Here is a 20,136-nt window from a genome sequence, read left to right on the forward strand (position 1 = left end):
ACATATAAACAGAAAACAAATACATGAAAGAAGCTCATGTCAAAGTAGTAGAAGAATCCTGCTCCGGAAAACCCCTTCGGATACATGCAACAGATCAACATCCAGAGTGGACATTTCTAAGTTTGCTTCTCATACCCTCGAATATGTTATTTATCTTTAATGTCTTATACGAGTGATACTTTAATCCACAAATTTGGAATATCCAGTGACCGGTTTCATCGCTTTCGCGACATCTTCGAGACTGGTATCTTAGTCGTTTCAGGGTTGCTGTGTGCAGGTGTTGCAGGGTTGCAGATGGCTAAGATACCAGTCTCGAAGATGTCGCGAAAGCGATGAAACCGGTCACTGGATATTCCAAATTTGTGGATTAAAGTATCACTCGTGTTTTATTTATATTGTGGCGCCTCCGTCATAAACAATCCTCAAGGACCTACCGAGGAGCGAAATCACGCAAGCGAACGCAGCTCGTTAAGTTACCAGCCTGCGGTTCGATACCCAGCCGGAAGTAGAGGGCGACAAGAACAAAGGCTATAAAAGGCGCGAAGTTCAAGGCCCGTCCTTCTCTCCTTGTCCGAAACTCAACTGCAGTGCTTCCTCACATAAAATTAGTCTTCTATAAAACACGTGTTAGATATAAATTCGAAGTAAGTTAGATTTTATTGAACGTGTAATAAAATATCTTTGTATTACACGCCAGTTTTCTTATAAAATAAATAGTGTTATCCATGTAAGTAAGCCGTTCTTATTTCTTGTGTGATAATATATATGTGAATCCTTTTCCCCGCCACCTTCTGAAAAGAACGTAGTAGGGTGTCGAGCGAGAGGCCATAAGGCACCGACGGGACCGATTGCAGGCCCCAGCAGGGACGCGAAGCCGCGAGCGGACGGATGCAGGTAAAAAGGAAGATTGCCTAATCCTACCTCACGCACACGCCTGTGCGTATAAAAGTTACACACAGCGTGTACAGAGGGACCCCGACAGGTAAGCCAAACGCCACATCTACCCACAATATAATAAATTACAATGAACTTCCATCAAGAATTTTCACTTACAAACTTAAATGTTTTAGATAACGCAAACACAGCAACCCTGAAACGACTAAGATACCAGTCTCGAAGATGTCGCGAAAGCGATGAAACCGGTCACTGGATATTCCAAATTTGTGGATTAAAGTATCACTCGTGTTTTATTTATATAATAAATTACAATGAACTTCCATCAAGAATTTTCACTTACAAACTTAAATGTTTTAATGTCTTAATTCACATTTATATGACTTAAAAGCTGGCGTCATCCCGACCGTTATATCTCCCGTCCTCTGGTGGTAGATTATGTGAGTTCAGATCGCCGGCGCCAAATTTAAATTGTTGGCCTCACGAGTCGTAACAAAATAAAAGAAATGGTAGAAATCACATTAATTTACTGATAATTTTCACATTTACATTTTTGAGGTTATCAATTTTATCAAAAGCATCGTTATTTTCAGATTCCAAAGTATTGAAGACGTTTGTAGTTTCCCAGTGCTGTTTGAGATTCTCGGAAGAAAATATACTCCTTGCTACTACATCGATGCTGCCATCTTTGAGAGGAATTTTCAACCTATAATACAAAACATACATTGACATATTAATACATAGATGCGCCCTAAAGCAGCGACACGAAAACGTACCCATAGTTACTGAGATTGTTTATTTACACCGGAGCTGCATTCAACGATCAGCATATCGTGACCTTAGAACAACAAGGCACATTACCAGAATTTCACTCGTCCGTGCACTTTGTAGCCGCAAGACGATTGGTAATCTAGCTTCAATAGGTAAATGTTATCAACTATCAAATATCCTAATTTAGTAAATGAGGTCTAGAATTCCAACCGTCCATGCGCTCAGTAGCTGCAAGACTTGTTGTTATCTGACTTCTATTTTTATAAATTGGTTTTTTATTTTATTTTTTTAAATATCACTAAATCTCTAAACTTTATTGTCAAATAAAAAATGTAAAAAGGGGCTAGATTTCTTATTGTCTGTGCGCTCTGTAGCTGCAAGACGTGCTGTAATCTAGCTCCTGTCTATCATAATTGGAGACGAGGAACAAGAATCCCAACCGTCCATGCGCTCTGTAGCTGCAAGACGTAGTGGGATATTTATTTAGTGTACAGCGCCCTTGAGGTGATTTTCACAAAAACGGCGCTAGATAAATTATCCAAATATAAATAAATTAGTTTTTTTTCCATAAAGTACAACCGAGGAAATGCGTTGTTTCTTAAAAAACAGTTAAATACACATTTCCATCACTACCACAAGTTTCACAGAACTGCATTTCAAATTGTTTATTAACAAAATAAGCAAGCACCATATTCTCGATTGTGCAAAAGTAATCGATTTGAGGTTATGTATTTGACATTTGGTCTTTATTTGTCTTTTATTAACCCTTAGACTGCTAAACAACGATATATCGTTGTTTTTTTTATTTTTTATTAATATCCCTACAGAGATGAGGTAGAATTTTTTCAAATTCAGGATTACGGATATTCGAGCGTTTACAGGGCTTATGACCTGTCATTGGCTGGGTTAAGTGGCCACTTTACGTATTTTACAACATTCCCCATTCCGCTTATTAGCGAATATCGACACAGGTAACATTTTTTTGATTTTTGTATACATGTTATTAAATGAGAAACCATTCACTAGCGTGTTGGAGCGCCATCTATGTATTGATATTGAAGTTAAGTATTTTTAATTAGCATATTACTTTATTTTATGTATTTAAGACTCTTCCGAGTTAAATTAAGTACTAGTAATCGCCTGCAGAAAAAAATACACGTACCAAAAATAATGTTATATATCGTTGTTGTTAATCCCTATCATAAAGTTCTAACTAGACTGATGCTGACGTCATAATCCCCAAAAGGGTACATGAATTCGGGAACTGCTTGTTGCACTTAACCGTCAGTGGTTAAAAACATTTTCAAAACATAAAAATGACTTATTCGACGGGTTATTATTCAGTTTCGTACCTATTTCAGCCCTACGGGAAATTTAATACAAAAAATGTTTTCTTACGCGCGGTAAAAATTCGAACATAAAATTGTACAGCAAAGTTTCTTAAAAATTCATAAAAAATAATATTAAATATTTTAATAAAAACGAACTACTTTGAACGACGTCACTTGTTCGTATGAATCATCCAAGATATATTTTACTCAAATTTTGTTTAGCATGCATTGATGGAAGTGGTAGGTTTGATAATAAGGGCACTTTGCCCCGCAATCAACAAAAAAACAATCATAATACTGTCGTTTCAATAATAACTATTAAAACAATGCGCCTTGAGATTGCTGCGCGAGATCATTTTTGTTTGTTTTTATTTTCGATTAAGAAAGAGTTTACAACCGCTGTACGAGAATGTGTTGCGGGCGGCACGAGTTGTCTATCTTGCTCACTTCACTGGGCTTGAATTAGATATTTATGAAATAGAAGATTTTTCTTGGAATTGCTATTAATTTTTAAAACAGTAGTGTGTTTGGAAAACGACGTATTCGATAAAATATTTTATAAATGTATTTATTTATTTATTTTATTTATTTATTTATTCACACTTATTATCAAAATACAATTCCATATTCACTTTGCCCAGCTAACAAGGGTACATACCCCGTTCCAAGCTAGGCAATTACATTTTAATATATTATAATACTTAACAAATTAATATAGAGCACAGACAAACAAAATATAAACTTATTCGGATACACATTTTGATTCATATACATACAGACATACACATATATACACACATGTATATATAAATATACACATATATACATATGTACATACACACACACGTTCATACACGCATGCGCATACACATACATACATTCATAAAAACATAGACAATTTATTTATGCGAAACTTCATGGTTGTCATCTATAAATATATATTTTTTAAATTATTCTTTATTTTTTATATTTTATTTTTGACATCCAGTAAGGTTCTCCAATCCGTGGCATGCATCAACTTTTCTGACTCCCTACGACCAATGTCATGAAAGAGCGTATGAATAATAAGATTTCTGATTAGATTCTTGCAGCTTTCAACGTTACCCATACATACTCAAAAATGTTTTCCCTCTCTGTTGAAATAAATTTAAATATGAATAACTCCCTAGGGAGGAAATCCAGCCAGTCTGCGAGCGTTTGGACATACTCGAACATTGTTGAATTAACTACCCGGTAAAAGAAGAAGTATACAAATTGGAAAATGGTTTTTAGGCGTTGCCCAGTAGGTGATTTGGTTCAGCCGGATGAATCTCACCCACGTGATAAAGGTTTAGCTCTTTTACTCCGCAAAAGTCAACAGATGGAAGAGTCGAGGAAATGCGGATGTTCAAACATGGGCAGAATGGTGAATGTTGTATAGTGTGTCAAGTGGCCACTTAAACCAGCCGATGACGGGTCATAAGCCCTGTAAATGCCTAGACTTCCATATTCCCTTCTCAAAAATGTTTCTCGTCTCTGTTGAAATAAATTCAAATAAACTTCTTCTTTTACCAAGTAGTTAATTTAACAATTTTTGATTATGTCCAAATGCTTGCAGACTGGCTGGATTTCCTCCCTAGGAAGTTATTCATATTTAAATTTATTGCAGCAGAGAGTGAAAACATTTTTGAGAAGAGGACATAGAAGTCCAGGCATTTACAGGGCTTATGACCTGTCATTGGCTGGTTTAAGTGGCCACTTTACACACTGTGCAACATTCACCATTCTGCCTATATTTGAACATCTATATTCCTTCAATTCTTTCATCTGTTGATGTTTGTGAAGTTAAAGAGCTGAAACCTTTATTTATGCGGGTGAGATTCATCTAATTGAATATTTCACCTACATAATGATAAATTACCTGGTCCATGAAGAAGTATAGAAATTGAAAAAATAACATTTTCAGGCGTTGCCTAGTCTAGTATGTAGGTGAAATAATTCAATTAGATGAATCTCATCCGCATAAATAAAGGTTTCAGCTCTTTAACTTCACAAACATCAACAGATGAAAGAATTGAAGGAATAAAGATTATTATTATTATTATGGATAACTTATATAGCGCCATTTTCGTAATAAAATACCTCAAGGGCGCTTTACATGGTGATTCTATTGTTAAGTTAATTTAATTGAAGCTTTTAAATTTGTAATTTAATTAAAACAATTTATTTTGTTGTCACGTGCTACGGATTTATTAAAATGATTTAGAGAACAAGTGGGTTTTAAGTTTTTTCCGAAACATCACTTCACTTTCACAGCCTCGCACCTCTGCTGGGAGAGCATTCCATGCCATAGGGCCTGCGACCGCAAATGCGCGCTCACCAAATTTAGTGCGCTGTTTGCGTAGAGGTATAATAACTTTTCCTCGCGCCGTAGACGTAGCTGATCTAAGCGTGAGACGCCTGTCAGCTAGTTCATCTGGATGTTCAAATATAGGCAGAATGGTGAATGTTACACAGTTAGTAAAGTGGCCACTTAAACCAGCCAATGACACGTCATAAGCCCTGTAAATGCCTAGACTTCCGTATTCCCTCCTCAAATATGTTTTCCCTCTCTGTTGAAATAAATTCAAATAGGTAGGACATCTTTTTAATTCTTTTTTGTTATTGATGCTTTTAAACAAATTGCCGGCAAATCAAAACGCATTGTGGATAACAAAAAGCCAGGCGGGTTAGTAAAGACCCAACATTGAGTTATCTAGTTGAACTGCAGCTAACTTTGTGGTCGACGTATTACAACTGTAAGGTTTCACCTGTACGATTGAAGATACATTCTATCCTCTGAATCCACTCTTCCACTGTAAGTGTAGTCCCCGAGGATAGTATGGCCCGCCAGCTTCGTATGGAGACGTAGCTGGTGTCGTCTCCCTGCAAGAAATGAAAAACAACCAGTGGGTTAGCGGTGCGGACAGATGAAGAGTGCAGTTCTGTGTGTGAAACCGTGCCCGGCGTGACGCTCGGCACTGAGCGAGACGACGGAGAAAAATGGAGAAAAATTTCCCGGCAATATTTCGAGTATGCCCAAATGTCCGTAGACATGGCTGGATTTCGCTCCCTAGAGATTTAATAAGAATGAATTTTATTGCAAAAGTGAGGGCAAACATTTTTGAGAAGGGAAAATTAAAGTCCAGGCTTATGATCTGTCATTGGCTAGTTTAAGCGGCCAACATGCTTTTTACTATGTCTTTTACTATGTATTTTATTTTTACTACATAGTTTACTATGTTTTTAAATATACATTCTACTATGTCTTTTACTGTGATTCTTACTATGTATTTTGTTTTTACTACGTATTTTACTGTGTTTTTAAAATGCTTCTTACTATGTCTTTTACTATGTATTTTATTTTTACTACGTATTTTACTGTGTTTTAAAATATGCTTTTTCTACGTCTTTTACTATGTATTTTATTTTTACTACGTATTTTACTGTGTTTTAAAATATGCTTTTTCTACGTCTTTTACTATGTATTTTACTATGTTTTTATTTATTTATTTATTTTATTTTTACTATTTATTTTACTGGGTTTTTAAATAAGCATTTTTACTATGTCTTTTACTATGTATTTTATTTTTACTACGTATTTTACTGAGTTTTTAAATAAGCATTTTACTATGTCTTTAACTATGTATTTTATTTTTACTACGTATTTTACTGGGTTTTTAAATATACATTCTACTATGTCTTTTACTGTGATTCTAACTATGTATTTTGTTTTAACTACATATTTTACTGTGTTTTTAAATATGCTTTTTACTATGTCTTTTGTTTTTACTACATATTAAAATTTATTTCAACGGAGAGGCAAAGCATTTTTGAGAAGGGAATAAGGAAGTCTGGGCATTTACAGGGCTTATGACCTGTAATTGGCTGGTTTAAGTGGCCACTTTACACACTGTGTAACATTCACCATTCTGCCCATGTTTGAACATCCACATTTCCTCAACATCTCAAAAATGCTTTCCCTCTCTGTTGAAATAAATTTAAATACGAACAACTCCCTAGGGAGGAAATCCAGCCAGTCTGCAAGCATTTGGACATAATCAAACATTGTTGTACTACATATTTTACTGGGTTTTTAAATACATGTGTACATAGTGTTTAAATAAATAAAGAATGAAATGGCTTCATGAAATATTAGCAGTTTAATGAATATTAGGTATCGGCCGTATATCGTCGAGCTGCTATCCTACCGGATATCTCCACATGGAATGTGTATCGGTGGTTCATCGTCTGCACCGCAGAACCTACACCCAGAAGTTTTGGGAAGGTTCATTCCAGCGAGCGGCTTGTTCAATCCGCAGTGCCCTGGGTGGGCTCCAGAGATAATCTTCACTTCTATTTGGCTAAGTGTCGGTCATTTACAAGACTAAGTTATTAAGCATATAATTAAGAATAGTCCAGAAACCGTATATGCACATCAAACAGAAGGCGACTAAACTACTCATAAATGAGTAGGTGTACATTTTGACACATTAGTTTCTTTGTAGGCGTTGCTCAATACGCAACTCCTGATTTCAATTCAACTATGCCGTGTCGTGTCGTTTTAAAGTGTAGAAATATTGCTGGGATCTTAAAGAAAAAGTATGGGATCACATTTCATGTGTAATTAGCAAATGCATGTGTTAGTAGCAAATGGGTTACTTAAAAATTGAATTAGTTTTCCATCTCTCAGATTGTAAAAGAAAACAAAATGGATATTTCGTTAGTAGACGTGGCATGATCAGATAAACCAAAATCTTAAGTCTGGTCATGTCAAAAGCAGACAGAACCGAAGGGCATGTATGACAAGATGTATGAATGTGGAAGAGGCTAGGAGTGTATGCCAGGATAGACGTGTGTGGCGTTCCATTCTCTCTGCCTACCCCTACGGGGAAATGGCGTGATGGTAGTAGTAGTAGTTGCCAGGGTAGTAATTTTTTTTACCCTACTTTGCTCATCTAATTTATATATTTATACATCAACGGTTTAAAGAACCTTTTACAAAAAATAATAATAAACATGTAGTAAATAGTATGAAATAATAGAAAAATTAAAACTAAAAAATTTAGTGAAGATATAATACAAAAAACAAAAAGTAAAAAAGAAACATAACATCTCTAAATAAAATATAACAATAACCATGAGAAAATCCTATGTTCTAAATATAAATATTACACAGTAAAGTTAAGAATAACTAGATAATAATAATTAAAAAAATAATACAACATTAGTATTTAAAAAAATATAAGTTTTTTGAACAATAAAATTTAAAAAAAACTTAATTTAAATATAACTAAATAATACCTTTATTTAGTGAAATCATCATCATCAGTTGGTTGGAAGAAGTTGCCATTTGGCAATGAGCGAACTAATAAAAATTGGACCTCGGATAAAACAACTCTGTGGTGGACATTATCTTCAAAACATCAAATATTATTTAACATGATATAAAAATATCCGTTTTATGTAAAATAAAATTTGTTTTACATTTTAAGTTAAAAGTTCATTAATTCAATGACTCTTATTAAACGACTATTTACTTATCTACGCTGTTGTGTCAATCAATGTTTCCGCGTGCACAATAAAATTTTAGAGAAATTAACAGATTGGTTTTTTTTTACTTTCCATTTGTGTTATGATTAATTTTAAAACATTACGCGGTGACATGACGAATGCGCGCGGCGAAAGTGGGGCATAGTGGGGGGGTTATTGGGCACAGTCCGATGTATTCAAATATGGTTCTGCGCTCCATCTGGACTATTCTTGGTTCTATGTTATTAAGTAATAAAATATGCTTACCAGTTATCGGTTTCAAGAGGATTTTAGTCACGTTCTTGCCTTTATAAACGCCATGTTCTAATAAGAGGATTCGTGTTCTGGCATTCTTCGGCTTCAAGCAATGAGCTCCGATTTCCACCATCATTTTGTTATCGGTGACAAATCGCGAATCATAACCTAAAACATATATTTATCAACAATATTTTTAGTTTGTTCAAATATTTGTAGACAAGGACTGGATTCAACTCCCTGGGGAGCTGTTAATATTAACATATTTATTTATTTATTTAATTTTACAATACGCCCAAGGGGCATTTACAAAAAATATACAGTTAAGTACAAACATAGTGCGTAAAAATTTAAAAGATAAACAATGCTTTTTTGTATACATTTAGAAACAATAAGAAGCATACTGCCATGCAAAATAAAAAGTGAAACTTTACATAGTAAAAGAGAAAAAAATAATTTTATATGGATATAATAAAAGTAATTGAATTAAAAAGCAAATTGTAAATAACTTGTAAAGAATTCAAACAAAAAAATATATACATTTTCATATACTTATAAGTATGAATAAAATGGTATCAACAAATTATTGTTAAAAACAAATAATGAAAATTAGTTAACAGTAAGTATATATGTGAAAATAATATAATATACGGTACACAAAAATATTTGATAAATTAATATCAGAAAGAGATAAGATAGTAATAATACACATCAAAAACAGAGAAAGAATTGCATGAAAAAGAAAGTTTTATTACGACATTAATAGTTTGTTTCAAACAGTGCATTTAAGAACGTTTTAAAATTGATAATTGTCGTATTAAAAATGTCTATTTCACAAGTAAATTTGTTGGCTAAGGAATGTAAACACGGAATCGGAGAGTGTCGTGCGTAGTTAGTACCCACGTATGTACTCGTAGTTGCAAACAACTCCGTACTTCTAGTGACTCGATTAGTTATTTTGAAGTTAATGAGATTTAGGAGTTCACAACAATCGAGCTCCGAATTTAAAATTTAAAATAAAAAAAGGAGGTCATTTATTTTTCTACGATCTTCTAATAAAATTAAATTTAAAGTGTCTAATAAATACGTGTAATTTATGTTATCTAAGGGATATTACAACAGAGATGAACGTTTAAGAGAAGGCAATTTATTTATTATACAGGGTGTTCTTTAAACCCTGTCACATCCGAAACCACGATGATCAGTATGGGCAAGAAGACATATGAGCATATTTAAAAAAATATTTATAACAAATTATATGTTTTATATGTGCGTTCATGTGTGTGCGTGGATGGCTCGGAGCGTACATTCGGTATTTTTATTTATTAACTCCATAGAAAACGCAAATGTCAACAATTATTCTTTTCTCACTTGAGATTCTTATTTATTTATTTTTTGTCACATTTAATGTTTACATCTTTTGCATAATTTATGATACTTAATTGGTCTTTTTATGTTAAAAAAATGTTGTTTTTAATACTTATTATGTATGACTGTATGTTTTCTGAATAAAATAAAATTGGCTGGTTTAAGTGGCCACTTTACGCACTGTGTAACATTCACCATTTCGCCTATGTTTGAATCTCCATATTTCTTCAATTCTTCCATTTGTTGATTATAGTGAAGTTAAAGAGCTAAAACCTTTATTTATGCGGATGAGATTCATCTAATTGAATTATTTCACCTACATACTAGGCAACGCCTGAAAATATTATTTTTTCAATTACTATACTTCTTCATGGACAAGGTAATTTATCAACAATATTTTGAGTTTATCCAAATTTTTGTAGACAAGGACTGGATTCAACTCCCTGGGGAGCTGTGTATATAAACATATCACAACAGAGATAAAGAACATTCAAGAGAAGGTAATATAGACGTCTAGGCATCTACAGGGCCTATGACCTGTCAGTGGCTGATTTAAGTGGCCACTTTACACACTGTGTAACATTCACCATTCTGCCTATATTTGAACATCTATATTCCTTCAATTCTTCCATTTGTTGATTATAGTGAAGCTAAAGAGCTAAAAATTTTATTGTTGTGAAGAGATTCATCTGACTGAATTATTTCACATACTAGGCAGCGCCTGAAAACATTTTTTCAATTTTTAAACTTCTTGCACCAGTTTGTTTCATTACAATATTTGAGTTTGTCCAAATGTTCGTAGACAAAAGACTGGATTTCACCCCCTCGGGAGTCATTAAGATTAATAAATTAAAACAGGGATGGAAAATACCTTTTATAAGGGAATATGGAAGTCTAGGCATTTACAGGGCTTATGACCTGTCTTTGGCTGGTTTAATCGTTTTATGTTTTTTTATATTTTTTATTTTCTTTTTTAATTACTATAAAAAAAATACCATATAATCTTTTACAGAATATTTTATTTTTTCTTTTTTATGTTACACAAAATATTATAACTGTCTATTTATTGTAGGAGCAAAAATTCATTAATACGTCTTGAATACCCACGAACAGGCTATGCCTTTGTGGGATTTTTGTTTACAATTTTTTACTATTAATATTTATTTTTTATTTTTTTGTCACATTTAATGGTGATATCTTTTGCATAATTTATGAAAACTAAATTGGTCTTTTTATGTTAAGAAATTGTTGTTTTTAATGCTAATTATGTATGACTGTATGTTTTCTGAATAAAATAAAATAATAAATAAATAAAAACAAAAAAAAAATTGGAATATAAAATTTAAAAAAAAACAAACAGTTGCTTACTTCTGCACGGGAGAAGTGAGGGGAGCACAGCGCAGTATCAGACTCCCCCCTCTCCCTCCTTTTTTTACCCCTGCAGAAGTAAGCAACCATTTGCTTTTTTTGATATTTAATTTTTTTAAATTTTAGTCGTTCTAAAAAATTATTTTAATGTGCCAATATGTCTTCTTGCTCACACTGATCATCGTGGTTTCGGATGTGACAGGGTTTAATGAACACCCTGTATGTATATACGGCCAAAGCCAATTACAACAGTTACATGAAGAAAAATAAATACAAGAAAATGTAGCAAAGACAAACAAGGGCAATACAATATATTCATAAAAACGAAAGACATAAGATTTCGAGCTGAACCATGCCAATCCAACTTTATCCCACACTGTTTTAGTCGTGAAGAGATCTACGAAAAGCCGGAAGATCTATCCCAAAGAATTCTAAGTCATGTGTAATATAGAAGTCTAGGCATCCACAGGGCTTATGACCTGTCATTGGCTGGTTTAAGTGGCCACTTTACACACTGTGTAACATTCACCATTCTGCCCGTATTTGAATTTCTATATTCCTTTCATTCTTTCATATGTTGATGTTTTCGTTTGACGTATTCCACAGAGGGTGGAATACAAACTCTGTTGACTTACGTATAAGTCACAGCACAACTCTGCTCCAGAATATCTAAGGGAACTCTGCATTCCAGATGAACTAGCTGACAGACGTCTGAGGCTTAGATCATCTACATCTACGTCGAAAGGAAAAGTTATTATACGTATATGCAAACAGCGCACTAAATTTGGCGAACACACATTTGCGGTCGCAGGCCCTACGGCATGGAATGCTCCCCCAGCAGAGGCGCGAGGCTGTGAGAGTGAAGTGATGTTTCGGAAGAAACTTAAAACCCACTTGTTCTCTAAATCATTTGAATAAATTCTTAGCATGTGGTGACAAAGTGCATTATTTTTCTTAAATTAAAAAGTTAAAATTAAATTTATATCTTTATATAATCACTTTGTAAAGCGCTCTTGAGGTATTATATTACAAAAATGGCGCTATGTAAGTTATCCATAATTAATATTATTATAACTATGAAGTGAAAGAGCTGAAACCTTTATTTTGCGGGTGAGATTTATCTTATTTCAATATATTAAATTTAAACGTTCGACATCAACAATTCCTCACCAATAGGGATGTCTACTTCCATGAGCTCGTCCCCAACATGATTGTGCACAACGGCCAAGTAATATTTGTCGACGGATCTGTTTTCAAACAGGCGCCCGACTGCGGAAGCCGCTTTGGAATTCTTCCCTAAGCAAATTACTCCGCTGGTCGCAAAATCCAACCTGGAATAAAAAAAAAATCAAATCATCGCTATCCCAAATATACTTGTTAAGATCTAAGGGAGTATGGAAGTCTGGCATTTACAGGGCTTGTGAGCTGTCATTGGCTGGTTTAAGTGGCCCCTTTACACAATGCGTAGCATTCACCATTCTGTCTATGTTTAAACATCCACATTTCCTCAACTCTTCCATCTGTTGACTTTGTGAAGTAAAAGAGCTGAAACCTTTATTTATGCGGGTGAGATTCATCTTATTGAATTATTTCACCTACATACTAGACAACCTGCATAAATAAAGGTTTCAGCTCTTCAACTTCACAAACATCAACAGATGAAAGAACTGAAGGAATATAGATGTTCAAATATGGGCAGAATGGTGAATGTTACACAGTGTGTAAAGTGGCCACTTAAACCAGCCAAAGACAGGTCATAAGCCCTGTAGCTGCCTAGACTTCTATATTATCACTTTGGACATTGACATTTTTCAGGTCTCTGAGGGAGTTTTTCGTTACAAGATTCTCTTACTTTTTTAACATATTATTCTTTGGATATTATGTTTACTAATGTGTATTTTTTTTAAATATAACTAATTTTACCTAATAATTTTAATTATTTCTATATGTATGAATTAAGATATTCCATTTTGTAATGTACATATATATGAATAAATAAATAAAATTGAAAATACCTTCCCTAAAATGTTCTTCATCTCTGTTGTAATATGTTAATGTTTTTATTTATTTTATTATAATGAATAACCACAAAATCAGTGTTCAAATATAAATTTTGATTATTTTTTGTTTACGTACAGGAAATGCACGATTCACCTTGCACACTGTTTTTAAGACATAGTAAATCAGGCGATAGTGGGCAGTGGTTTCCGGGTGAGTCCCACAGGAGTAAATACATTTTGAAATAAGTGTAGTTTTGAATAAACATGCGAATTGAATGTTGACCAACCTGTGTATAAAATAGTACCCATGTTTTGGTAAAGCAACATTTTCTTCGGATTTTGAATCATTCTGCGACATTAAAATTCTATGGAGAGTATTCTAGAATATAAAATAACATAATTTATTTATACATACGCCCAATGGGTATTTTTAAGGACACATTTATACATAGAAAATTATTATTAAAAAAATAGAAAGACTCAATGGTATATAGTAGACTTTGTGGGAGTGGAAGCGGGAGAGAGGTGTTTACAATTGAATTTGATTCAGTGATCGTTTGAAAGAAGACAACTTGCTATCAAAGAAATCAAGACTGGTATGTTTGTTGACAGACCTGAGAATTCTGGGCATAGGGGAATGAAAACCATAGTTAGTTCTATGGTTATCGGTATGAAAGAGTCAGTTTTGTCTGAAGTTTCTAGTTGGGATATTTAATTTTATCGAGCTCAGTGGTTCAGGCGCATCAAAGAGTGAGTTGACAATTTTAAATAGGACTAGAAGGTCTGATTTATTTCGAGGGTCTCGAAGACAAGATTTATTTAAGGTAGTTCCTAACTCATTATACATATAATTATACATATTAATTTTAACAAAAAGGTTTCTAACTTTTTACTAAGCTCTTTATTGTACCATTTTTAATAAAATTTACAAGTTTTAAGCAAATATATTATTTTCATACATACGCACCCATACAAACGCACCCTCTCCCTCTTTCATTCCCACACGCACATGTATCCTCTCCCTCATTCATTCACGCATACACACATTCACATACACATGAATACAAACGTCACACAAATACAATTACTAAACTTATTTTCTTATATATTATGTGTCATTATATTTACAGTGGATTTTTTTAATTGGCTTTAGTATTGTTAAGATTTTTCTAATTATTTTGTTTATGTAATAGCTGTAAAAATCCCAAATAAAATGAAATAAAATAAATAAAATAATGGTCTCTGGATAAGCTCAACCTTCAGCATATCTTTCTCAATAATCGATGTTGAACTGATTCAATATTCTTGATGCGAACATCATAATATGGAGACCAGATAACAGAGGAATACTCTAGGCGCGGGCGAACCAGGGAACAGAAGAGAGTTTTAAGGGTATTGATATTTTTGAAGTCAGTTGTGCTTCTGTTAATAAATCCATAATCGACCAAAATTTCGGTTTCAGTACAATTACGAGTAAAGCATCGACTTAACTCGTAATTGTACTGAAACCTAATAATTCTCGGGTGCATCCTATGGCTGGATACTCTAAGTTCTCGCAAGTTCTAAGATCTTTCATATTCATATTTTTGTAATTCCTTTATAGTTTATAAGTTAAAATTCCTATGACGTATATTGAAGAGCTGTTACATGAAATTTTCGATGCTTGCTTTAAAAAATGACGCTCTGCTACCACTCACCAACGAAATTACCCGAAATGGTTTTCTGGTGAAATCATCCATTATATTTGTATAAAACACAGTTACCGTATTTGTATACCGAACGTCCAAAGACAACAGATAAAACTAGGCTCTTTTAAGGGTTTTAAAATGGTCCTAGTTCCTATAAAATAATCTAATCTACTTGAAAGACTTCCATTATATTTTAATTGATATTTTTAATTAAAATCGCGGCAAAACTGAAATGAAAAAAATCTTACCCTATTATTTTCATCGTCAGAATTGATCAGAAGATCACACGGCTTGTCAACAATAAGGAAATTGTTATCATCAAATAACACTTCTATGGAAATTTTATCTGCCATTGAATATTATTATAAAAACCTAAAAATAAAAATAATTTACAGATTTACATAGATAGGTGCGAAGGTTTTCATGGTTACTGTTTTTTTTTTTTACAGAAACAAACAGTCAACAATGATATAATAACATAAAAAAGATACGACAATATTTTGAGTTTGTCCAAATTTTTGTAGACAAGGACTGGATTCAACTCCCCGGGGAGATGTTTATATTAACATATTACAACAGAGATGAAGAACATTTAAGAGAAGGTAATATAGAGTTCTAGGCATCTACAGGGCTTATGACCTGTCAATGGCTGGTTTAAGTGGCCACTTTACACACTGTGTAACATTCACCATCTTCATCTCTGTTGTTATATGTTAATATAAACAGCTCCCCAGGGAGTTGAATCCAGTCCTTGTCTACTAAAATTTGGACAAACTCAAAATATTGTTGATAAATTACCTGGTCCATGAAGAAGTATAGAAATTGAAAAAATAATATTTTCAGGCGCTGCCTAGTATGTAGGTGAAATAATTCAATTAGATGAATCTCACCTGCATAAATAAAGGTTTCAGCTCTTTAACTTCACAAACATCAACAGATGAAAGAATTGAAGGAATATAGATGTTCAAATATAGGCAGAATGGTGAATGTTACACAGTGTGTAAAGTGGCCACTTAAACCAGCCATTGACAGGTCATAAGCCCTGTAGATGCCCGGACTTCTATATTACCTTCTCTTAAATGTTCTTCATCTCTATTGTAATATGTTAATTAAAAAATATACGGTTTAAAGACAGACCTGCGAAGTTTATAAATAAAAATCATACATATTAAATTGTGGTACAAGAAAACGGTGTGTTTGTGTGTATTTGTATGAGAGTAAGTGTAGAGTTGTGAGGATGTATATTTGTATGGGAGTAAGTGTTTAGGTGTGTGTAAGGGTGAGCATCATTAAATAGCAAGTAGGAGCGTATCGCAGTCAGAAAGAATGAGTCTTAATTTATTTTTAAATAAATTAAGGGGCATGTTAAATATATCAATTGATGAAAAAAAAGCATTATAATACTTATTTCTTGTCATACGAAAGGGGACATTAAAATTAATTTTGGAAAGTAGGTTAAAAGAGAGAGAAAATATATGCATGTAAATTGTATGTAAATAAATGTAAATTTTATTTGTAAAAAGAGTCTACTTTATTATTTAATAATTTATATAAATAGCATAATTTAGATATAGTGCGTCTATTTTCAAAAATCCATTTTGTTTAGTAGATTGGCTGTTAGTACAAAGCGTTTTATTGTGTTTATAATCTAGGTATTTAATTTTTTTTCGTTATTTCTGTTATCAATATATTTCTTTTTCGGGTGAAACCGAGTCTGTTGGATTTGTTTCGACGTTTCGGATACCACTGCAAGAGCCATCTTCATGGGAAAAATAAAGAACCATTTATTAAATCCAAAGATAAGAATCCCCTGGACACAGAAGCTGTTTATAAACTAAGTTGACGAGGATGTGATGAAGTGTACATTGGACAAATAGGGCGCACAGCAAAGAAAATGATTGACGAACACAAAAGAACCTGTAAACTTGGGCACCCTGACAAATCCGCAATACACCAGACATTTTTTCGCCTTCGAACCAAAATTTTTACTTAAACCCAGTAATTACAGTGCATGAATAATAAAAGAGGCAATTGAAATACACAGACACCCAAATCGCATAAACAAATACGACGACCTTAAATTTAACTCAACATGGTTCCCAGCACTACATACTACAAAAACTAACAGAAATGTGCCTACTGCCGACTGCGACACGGTACAAATTACTAGTAGTTAAACACATACTATTTTCCACAAGACACACAGTTTACTCCGAAGATGGCTCCGGCAATGGTAGCCGAAACATCGGAACAAATCTAACACACACGGTTTCACCCAAAAGAGAAACATAGATTTACATAGGTTTATTCCCTGACATAAAATAAATAAACACATTTAATAATTTATTCAATGATTATTGACCTCGAAGTTAGCTACAGATTACAGCAATACAACGGGCCGTAGGTAATTGGGTTGAGATTTGAATTATTATTCTGAGAGCATTATATAAAATAAATACAGAACAATACCTGGGATAACCTCAAAATGAACGAGTTTCAGTCCGATTTTACGTTACTAGTAAGCGCTGTATTCACTTTTGCACTTTGAACATACGTTCTAAAGACGTATGCAATTCTATCAGCGAAATAATTATAGAATGGCACGATTCGGTCGGCGACTTTTTTGGATATGTTTTCTCCCAGAGAAGCGCAGACTAACTGCAAAAAACGGTCGAAAACAAACATCAGATTCTCCATTTCAACCTGAAAACCATTTGACTAGCACATAGAGAGATTATGTTGAAAATGCTGGGAAAGGTTTGCAAATTCCCGAGCAAATAAAACCGAAAACTTGTTTGCTGTATGACTATTTAATAACCAATAAGAGCTGACAGCTGTCAAAGCCGAAACGAAACGTTTTCTTCTTCTTCGTTTTTTTATGGCGTTTTCGCCTCTTAACTCGGGTGTTCTGGCCAGAGTAGAGTTTTTTTTATTTTTTTTTTTACAAATTTACACATGTGTTCAATGTAAAAAATAAAAAGAATAAATGCCAGTTAGTAAATTAGTATTTAATATAACATAAACATACAATAATATAACATATTTACAGCTTAACAAAATGATCAACCTCACAATTTCTTTTTATCAAAGTAGCGTCTTTGTAGAGGTGTCTACCTCTAAAAAAAAGAACCAAAACGGTGTTGATACAACGCTTTTAAAAAAAAATTAAATAGATTTTTTAACCCTTACGGGTTATTACATTCATTTTACAAAGATAATATATAATTTTTTATTCTTACTCTGTTGTTAATAATAATATTTTTTACATCTGAGACGCGATTATAAACGCTACCTTCATTTGTACATGTCGAGACGATACAATTTATTTCTGTACTATCTCTATCTGCCTCGGTATGTTCTACCGACTTGTCAACGACTCCAAAAATTTAGTCCACGTTCCTTTCTTCATAAAAATTTAAAATTGTTCTCATTTGTATTTTAAATAGGCTTCAGAGATAAAAATTGTCCATTTAAAAGCAATTATAAACTCCAATAAATCCCAATTTAACAAAAAATGCTCGCCTGAATATGATTTTTAAATAAATTTTGAAAATTACTAAGATGGTATGCTTATCGAACGTCTGTATTTATCTACCGAGCGATTACAAAGCCGGCTCCTTTGACGTCTCGATACGTACATTCAGGAATATAGTAAAACTGATTTTATCGACGAGGTTTTTACGTCTAGATGGTCTTAAATGTTAATAGGTCAGAATCTAGCCACATTATAACGCCTAGGCGTTCGTTTTCAAAACTGACCTAACTGACATAACATAACTTCGCCCTCATATTTTAAATAGGCTTTTAAGAAAAAAGTGCCAATATCAGAATGATAAACAATTTAAATAAATTGTAAAATATGAAGAATTAGATATAAAATAAGATTTTACTATAGAAACTACTAAATTATAAGACAAAAGTGTGTGTTTTAAAACGCGCATTTTAAATGTTAAACTATTACAATAAAACGGATCAATATAGGAAAATTCAAATTATACTCACGAGCTAAACGTGTAAGTGGAGAGTTCTGGGCATAGTTCGTACGAACTGCTGGCACATGAAATAGAGAGCTCGACGTGTACAGGTGCGATAGTCAGGGACATGTAATGGTAACTCCGACATAAGAGCTGGGCTATCAAGGCGTCCACATTCCGATCAACCTCCGAAGATTCCTGAGCCATGATGCTTTTTTGGACCCCATGTCCCGTCTACCCTCAAGCTTCCCATCCACTATGAGCTGCAGATGGGCAACTGAAAATGCTGTCAGAGTATTCATCTTTATGTATTTTGACAATGGTGAACAGTTCTATGTCTTATTTAATAATGTGCCTTAAGAGGATATTTGGAGAAGAGAATATTTACGAACAAGTATTTGAACAATATTTTTCTGTCACTTCCTTGCAAATGGCTCCCCGATACTGTCCGAAAAAGACAATTGCACATCAGATTGATTATGCTTAACTCAAATCGATCGACGTTTCGTAGTCCTGTTTTTGCACCCCGAAAGCCGAAGACGGCAGATAAAACTGGGTGATATATTTATTTATTTAACTTTTTGTACAAAATGTTATTTGTACATTGACGGGCTTATTGCTAAATGGCAATTTCTTCCAACCAACCAATAAAATAAAAGTTTTATTTTTATAATTCAAGTTACATAACCTATTCATTAAAAAATAAAGATTAAAAAGCTAAAGATATATAAAAATAGAAATAAACGTATTTGTTTATAGATTACCTTAAATCAATACTATTACTCAATGGGAAAAAGGAAAAAAGAGGAAAAAAGAAATGAGGAGAGATTATAGAAGAGAAAGGAGATGTTTCTTCAAACGTGATTTAAACAGAGATAATGTAACATCTTTGATCGTGGATGGGGGATGATTCCACAGTCAAACCGCATGGACACTA

The 20,136-nt window shown here is 33.3% G+C and overlaps 1 protein-coding gene across 2 annotated transcripts; it reads right to left on the bottom strand.

Annotated features, from left to right (window-relative positions):
• Positions 1–1,404: 1,404 nt before the first annotated feature.
• Positions 1,405–18,097, bottom strand: LOC148274442 (pseudouridylate synthase RPUSD1-like). Of its 2 annotated transcripts, XM_088237123.1 has the most exons (8): positions 17,695–18,092; positions 16,116–16,362; positions 15,474–15,597; positions 13,825–13,916; positions 12,708–12,868; positions 8,814–8,969; positions 5,786–5,900; positions 1,405–1,600 (listed from the first exon to the last, which is right to left on the bottom strand). In XM_088237123.1, the coding sequence occupies exons 3-8, from the start codon at positions 15,576–15,578 to the stop codon at positions 1,411–1,413; spliced, it is 819 nt and encodes a 272-aa protein (XP_088093249.1). In that variant the 5' UTR covers positions 15,579–15,597; positions 16,116–16,362; positions 17,695–18,092; the 3' UTR covers positions 1,405–1,410. The 2 variants fall into 2 exon arrangements, with proteins under 2 accessions (XP_088093249.1, XP_088093248.1); XM_088237122.1 differs by lacking the exon at positions 16,116–16,362 and having other exon boundaries at positions 17,695–18,097.
• Positions 18,098–20,136: the final 2,039 nt, after the last annotated feature.

This window comes from Micrasema longulum, unplaced genomic scaffold (genome assembly GCF_059751315.1).
Source record: "Micrasema longulum isolate JH-2025_06_02 unplaced genomic scaffold, ASM5975131v1 h1tg001648l, whole genome shotgun sequence".
NCBI classification, from domain to species: domain Eukaryota; kingdom Metazoa; phylum Arthropoda; class Insecta; order Trichoptera; family Brachycentridae; genus Micrasema; species Micrasema longulum.